Source organism: Pungitius pungitius, chromosome 4, assembly GCF_949316345.1.
Source record: "Pungitius pungitius chromosome 4, fPunPun2.1, whole genome shotgun sequence".
NCBI lineage: Eukaryota > Metazoa > Chordata > Actinopteri > Perciformes > Gasterosteidae > Pungitius > Pungitius pungitius.
This window is the reverse complement of record NC_084903.1, coordinates 12524330-12531665: the sequence shown is the minus strand read 5'-3', so window position 1 is coordinate 12531665 and position 7336 is coordinate 12524330. Positions and strand designations below refer to the sequence as shown.

The following is a 7336-nucleotide window of genomic DNA, read 5'->3' as shown; positions in this document are numbered from 1 at the left end:
CACCGGGGTTTTCCTGCTGCGCCGCGAAGGTGAAAGGTCATCCAGAGTAACGTGTCAGCGGGCTGTCACTCCACCCGACCGGCTGTTAAACACGCACCGCGACCAGAGTTGACCTCGAAACGCTAAATTGGTAAAATGGCCAAGAAGCGGAAGGAAAGACGAGAAAATGACGGTTTGTCCTCGACTCAAGAGGAGGCGAAGGGGAGCGCTAGTGACTCGCAAGAGCTGAAAGGTGGGTTCCGGTTCTGGCTTGAATGTAAAGCAAAGCAGAGGAAAATGAAATCCATCGGACGTGAGGGAACTTCGATGTAGCAATGTAGCGACTTAGCAACGTCATATCTGCTTCTATGATCAGGCGGAATGCTGAACAGGAGCTAATGCTAATGCTAGCTGTGAACCGGTTGTTCACACAGGCAGCTAGCGAGGACAGTTAGCCGAGTACGACTCGGATGGTTAACGCTGTAACGTTAGTTAATAAATAACATGACGCTGTCATGGTGGAGCTAGTTATACAAAATACACACCAAGCCGTGTTAATGAGCGTTACTTTAAAAACCAAAAGGCAAATCTATTTTCCCAACTATGCTAATGTTACAAATATGCGTTAACAAAGACTGTCCAACGAGCCGTGGTTTTTGGGGAAGTTTCCCCACCGTGTTTAACCGGACGTTTCTCTGTAGCAATACATGACGGAGAATATTTAAATTACTTAACTAAATGAATGTATTGTTTTAGTCAGATGCACTGAAAGTCAGATTTTCATTAGGTTATGTTTCTTTTTAAAGTAGTCTGTATGATAATGTAACTCTTTGTTATATATTTTTTAAATATTTAATTTTTTTAATTACATTTTAATAATTGAATTTTATCTGTGTAGGAAGGAATTTACTGTTATAACAACGCGCCACATACTGGACGTCACTAACTACGTGTGTTGTATCTTAATAACTACAGGTTAGCTACATTCTACAAAAGTAGAATTTCCCCCTCCCCAAATGTCTTGGATTGCAAAAAAATTAAATACTCAAGCATAGAAGTCCTCTTAAAACTTTACTAAGGTGCAATACCTTGGCAAATCCACATAATTTACCCACATTCCGCTCATAACAGAACATCTCCGTGGGATTTCCACCTGAATTTGATTAATTCTGGCCAACTCCTCAACCCGGTCAATTCGAATCAGAAGCCATTCATTGCCAAATATATTAAACATAGAAGAATTTGTCTTCATGATTGGTGTGATATAAGAATAGAATAAGATAAAACAATACAAACATAAGCGAAGGTTAAACCAAATAACTAATTGTTCTGATAATGCCGCGCCCCCCAGAGCAGCTCAGGTAACAAGTGGACCACCAAAGGCAGAGTGATGGCGAGAGAGAGGTATAAAGGGAGGTATATATTACATAAAAAATAGTTTGAAAGACTTCCTGTTAAATGTGGAAATGTTTTTGCACTGTTTCCAGCTTCAATTTTAATATTTGAAATTAGTTTCCCCTGATAATCTTTCACTTGTATCTCACCATGTATCTTGAGTGCTGCAGTTGATAAACGCAAACATTTAAATCAACTACGCACCCTCATTTCCTTCGGACACAGGAAGTGAGGCTCTCCATTACGTCTTTATTGAGCGCATGATTTAACAGAGCAGCTAATAAGCAGGTAGACTCTGCCATAAGGGAGAAGTCCAGTTTGCTTTTGGGCTCTAGCAAGTGATGCGAAACTCAAGAGCTAATTGCACATTGCCTGGTAGCTAGTTTGTTGTTTTGTGGAGTAGCTTCTTGGATTATTTGGTTATTAAGTTGTGTTTCCCCAACAGAGGCTCAGCATACCGAAGGGGGCTCAGCTCGCATGTCTCTCCTGATTTTGTTTTCTATCTTCACCTGCGCGGCCTCGGTCATGTACCTGGTGTACAGGAACTTTCCAGAGCTTCCTGAGTAAGTTCCGCCCCTCTCATTTTAACAATTTTAATTATCCAAAGAGAAATGTTCATTGCTGAAAGTGCCGACTGATTCTGTATTCACAAATAATTTAAAAAAAAAAAACTTTTGTAATGTTATTTTCATTCTCACGATTACCAAAATGTATTTAGTCCTGCTTCTCCCCACGTTGGGGGTATAATACTTTTTACTATTTTGATTATTATAGATTATAGATAGATAGAAAAGTAGTATTAGATATATTAGTTTTCTTTTAATAAACAATAAAATAATTAAAGCAGAGACAGAGGACAAGATGATAATGTCCTCTGTCTCTGCTTTGATTATTTTATTGTTTATTAAAAGAATTAAAGCAGAGACAGAGGACAAGATGATATTGTGTAATATGAATGACAGATGTCAGAAAACATAATTAAATAATTGACGGAAGAACCTGATGTCCTTTACGCTGAGGACCGGACGTTTAAAGGTTGTAAATGGTTTAGATAAATTGGATAAAACGTTAACAGGCCACCTAACAAAGAGCCCAGTTGGTCTGTACATATGATGTTGTTGTGGCAGAGGTCGAGACTGGTCAAGCTAGTGAGATGCACTAAGGCAGGGCAAGGTCAAAATAGCGGTTAGGTGACTTTGACTTTTCCAGTATTTCTGTGCTTAGAAAAGGTGGAACCGAGCGACTCATTTTTGCATGATACTCTAAATCCAGAGGTGACTTTATCAATTTGAGCAAATCAAGTTTTGGTACGCATTGTATTGTGATTAAAAGAGAAAAGAATGTTGTATAAAAATGTTAGAATGCTTTTTTAATTTTCTTTTCAGTGATGAAATGGAGAAAATCAAGATCCCTAAAGACATGGATGATGCCAAAGCTTTGGGAACTGTGCTGTCCAAATACAAGGACACCTACTACTCCCAAGTTTTGGTGGCCTACTTTGCGACATATGTTTTGTATCGTTGGATATCTATCTACCACTAACTTAGCTTCTTATCAAGTCTGTTTTCACGAATGCATGGCCGAAAGTCAGGTGTTGAAAGAATGTACGGGTCGAGGTGATGACAACAAACTATGTTCTTGTTATGTTTAAACGGGGTCAGAGGCGCACTAAAATAGCTAAGCTCAGTTTTTTGTGTGATGGCGTTGTCCTCAGCATGTCCTCAAGCAGCATGTCCTCAAAAGGAAACCGTTCAGCATCGGATAAAAAAATAGTGTCTGCCATTCTTCATGTAAGAGTAGCTTTTCTAAACCATTCATGACAATACAAAAATGGCTCCGAAGCCTTATTTTGTGTAACGAATATTTATATATAATTGATCATAGGCTGGGATACACAGACAGTCAAATCTTAAGCAACATACATTTCTACCAAAGATTTTCAGTTCCGCTGCTCTCCATGAGTGAACTAGCAGGAGAAAAACGTTCCAGCAGAACACAGCTTCCATTGTTCTTTTTATCAAATATTCTAAAAGACCTGCCGGCTGGATTTGCTTTTGATGTATTTCTAGATCTTTGGCAATTATTTCTAATGTCTCTATTTGATGCCTCTGCCTGTGTGTGTATAATGCATGTTACAAAGTGGAACCTTAACGCTTCTATCAGCCTGCAGACGTTTGCCATCCCAGGATCCATCTTCCTCAGCATCCTCTCTGGATATCTTTACCCTTTCCCCTTGGCTCTTTTCTTAGTCTGCTTGGTGAGTATGAAATGTAGGATTTTGTAAGTTCAGCAACTGTGCTCTGGCATAGAAACCTTGATGCATGATGCCTCTTAACAATACATTTTTTGTCATAATTGAACATTTAAAATCTGGCCAGCATTTGAATAGAAACACTAACGACAACTTAGAATTGATTCTCTTTACATTTGAAGTAAAAGGTCTCCTTCACAATCTTTCAGGTATGCAACTAAGCAAACGGGTATTTAAAAGTAAGCGATGTTTTATAACTATGTCTTTATTCTTCTGCTTGCAGTGCTCTGGCCTCGGTGCTTCCTTTTGCTACATGCTGTCATATCTGGTGGGCAGACCCATTGTCTACAAATATCTCACAGAAAGAGCACAGAAGTGGTCCAATCAGGTAAAAGCCTAACCACCGAATTTGTAGTTTATAATAGAAGGTATATTTGTCTGAGCCTTTTTGTGTTTTCCATCTATTCACCCTGTATGAATGCTGTTAATTCATCTTCAAGGGAACTCTGGAGGCTAAAGTTGCATTTTCCAAAAGTATAATGTTATTGTAAAGGGGTGTTCCTGAAATAACTATGATGACAAATGTATGATAATTCAGGTCACCAATGAAACCTTGTGCTCTCGACTCTTTGCTGGCAGGTTGAACAACATCGAGATCATTTGATCAACTACATAATCTTCCTGAGGATAACTCCCTTTCTTCCAAACTGGTTCATCAACATCACCTCACCTGTCATCAATGTGCCTTTGGGGGTTTTCTTCATTGGTACTTTTCTTGGTAAGACTGTCTACTTCTTCTAACTGGCCATACCATGTTTGGTGCCCTTTGTTGTCATTGACTCCTCTTCAATCCACCCTGCTGATCCACAGGAGTGGCCCCGCCATCCTTTGTAGCCATCAACGCAGGGACAACGCTGTACAAGCTGACCACGGCGGGCGAGGCCGTGTCCTGGAACTCTCTGGCCGTGCTCGGCGTCCTCGCTGTGCTCTCCATCTTGCCCGTCTGCTTTCAGAAAAAGTTGCAGAAGAAGCTGGCGTAGAGCATCGAGAACCTCGGCACCTCGTCCGCTCCTGGCGTCCCTTTCCCCTCGGCTCAGGAACGTGAAGCTGTCCCTCGTGTTGCTGTGCCTCCGTCTCATTCACAGATTTTAATTTGGAAAGTCTCAGGCCGCCGGCACAAACAAGCACCCATTGACCACAACATGCAGGCAGGGGGAGGGTTCCCGGTGTTAAGTGTACGCTGCTTTTGGGGGTGTCTGTGGACTACGTTGTGATTGTGGCATCCATTAGATTTTTGTTTTTTATGGAAGGCTCTGATTATTATTTTTATGACTCCGAAAATTAAAGGTGCTACTTGTGGGATGTTGGCGTAAAACTCTGATTCTGATTCTGGTTTCTCTTTTTTTTGCTAGAAATTGGGGGAAAAAAACAGTACCTTGTTGAGGCTGGTGTAAACATCAGTTGTTGTTTTTTAACTGAAACTACTTTTGCTATGACATTTGTTTTGCGTATCAATTTTCTACAGCCTCTTTGTAGCATCTTTAATTTCCACTCTCTTTTTGATATTTGTTTCACCATGGTTGTGTCCAATCCAAACCTAAAGTTTACCACCACAGCAATAACGGTTATTTGATATTAGTTTTTAAACATACGCAGTGAGGAAAGAGGAAAGATTTTTATCTTCTTGTGGTCATGTAGGGGGCTTCATTTTTTCTTACTTGAAAGGTTCCTGCATCTGCTGCCACACACGTTTTCAGCAGTTCACTTTAACTTTTAGAGAACAAACCAAGCTGATGTAATATTTTAGTACGTCAAAGTTTCAGCATGCCAAACTCCAAAAAATGTAATTTCAGGTTTGTAATTGAGGTGTGAAGAGAGATGTAGACACAACTGATTTATGAGGGGTGAGAAGTATGCGACGTGGAAAGGTTTAAATGAAAGCCAAACTGAATCATGTTGGTTTGTAAATGAGAGAAATCCAGGAGCAGATCAGTTCCCAGAAATCACATATTTGAATGATCGGTGAGTTCATCTCCACGCAATAATATTGTTTGCCATGCCAGTCTAGAAATGGCGATGTGCGTACTATGATGACACACCAGTGCCCTCAATATGCCTTACCTATGGCTTCTGACTGCTTTTATTGTTTGCCAGGTGAAATGTATTATGATGCCTGGTCCTTCATTTATTTTTGGATGGTAATCATTGTGTCTTGAGTAATGAAAGCAGGTTATTGTTTTTAGATTTTTGTTTATTTTTTGTTGTTGCTGGTTTTCCAAAGTAACTCATTGCTGATGCTTACCCAAGTTCTGGATGGTTACTAGGGACATTGATGCAGGTAACTTAACCTTTCATCTCTTAAAATGGCACATTTATAGAAGCAGTTGGTTTTGTGCATTTCAAGGTTTCTTGTGTTTAGTTCAATTCTTGATGAGAATATGTGTGTGTACTACTGTGAGATCATTAACCCCTCAAACCCTGCTACATAAACATAAATTTACTGTTTGTATGAGCATACTAATGTCTTAGCGTTGTCTCCTGTCATGCTTTTTATGGCAGAATGCAGATTCTTTCAAAGACGGTTGGGTTGTGATTATTGTTGTTACTGGTTTATCTGAGCGGTGTCGCAGATAAACAGTCATTCCCTCCGTCTATATCGTCTTCCAAAGTGCATCTTTGGTAAGGTGTTTAAAACCAAGTTGTAGATGCCTTAAATTTCCCCTAAACATCTACTCTTTTGTCTGAATATTTAAATAGGAGCTTGATTGAACTTCATTCATATTCTCTTTAATGATGAGTTTGGAAAGAAGATGCTAGATTTTATTGATTGATTGATTCTTTCTCCATGTTCTACAATATTTCAACCAAATCTTATTATGAACTTCTCCGTAAATATATAATCAAATTTGAAATATTTTTCTTTTTGTCATATCACCCAAAGATATAGTGAGATAACTTACCTCCGGTTAAAATGTCAAAAACCAGTATTCCTGTTTGAGAAGTAATTTATTGCAATATGAAATGTTTAGAGAATGCACATCAGTCATGCAAGTCTGTATTATCTAATCGAATCTTTTAATATTTATTGAATTAATAAATGATCTTTACACAATATAATTGAGTTTTGAGAATGAGCTGTAAAGAGCGAGTGTTGGTTAATGCTCCGGGGACCATCGAATGGTTTAATAGCTTTTTGTGGAAGCACAACTATGAAATGGATTCAGAAACAATGAACACATTTTCTAGAATTCTTCCAATTGTTGGAGTTTACCAGCAATTATGGATTAAGCTTGAAAGTAGACTGGGCTCTTTTACTTTGAAGGAGCATACAACCTACAGCGAACGTCAACGAGACAGAACAAGACATTTGTCTCTATGGCCTGAAAGAAACTGCGGACTGTTCATATCGAGTCTGACAGAACCAAAGGGAACTTTAGTGCCACCAGGTGGAAAGATTAAAACATAGCTGCTAAACTAGTGTCTCGTTCACCAATCAATCGTGGGGAGTTTTATTTTTAATTCGACAGTAATTCCCTATAATCTAGTTAAATAGTTTGACTAATAGTGAAAACATAGATGTATGCGTGTGTTTATGATACCCAAATGCTTCTGCAATAATGAACCACTAATTATTTGCTTCAAATCTAAGGGCTGGAAAAATACAAATAAAAAACATCACGTGCACCATTTCTGCCGAGCGTATTAAGTATA

The 7336-nt window shown here is 39.0% G+C and overlaps 1 protein-coding gene across 2 annotated transcripts; it reads left to right on the top strand.

Moving 5' to 3' along the window:
- Positions 1-3: 3 nt before the first annotated feature.
- tmem41b (transmembrane protein 41B) lies at positions 4-6737 on the top strand. 2 transcript variants are annotated; one of them, XM_037449991.2, is made up of 7 exons: positions 4-232; positions 1820-1937; positions 2760-2888; positions 3538-3631; positions 3909-4013; positions 4265-4403; positions 4496-6737. In XM_037449991.2, exons 1-7 carry the CDS (start codon positions 136-138, stop codon positions 4663-4665), a joined length of 852 nt encoding a protein of 283 aa, XP_037305888.1. In that variant the 5' UTR covers positions 4-135; the 3' UTR covers positions 4666-6737. The 2 variants fall into 2 exon arrangements, with proteins under 2 accessions (XP_037305888.1, XP_037305896.1); XM_037449999.2 differs by lacking the exon at positions 2760-2888.
- The last annotated feature ends 599 nt before the right edge of the window (positions 6738-7336 follow it).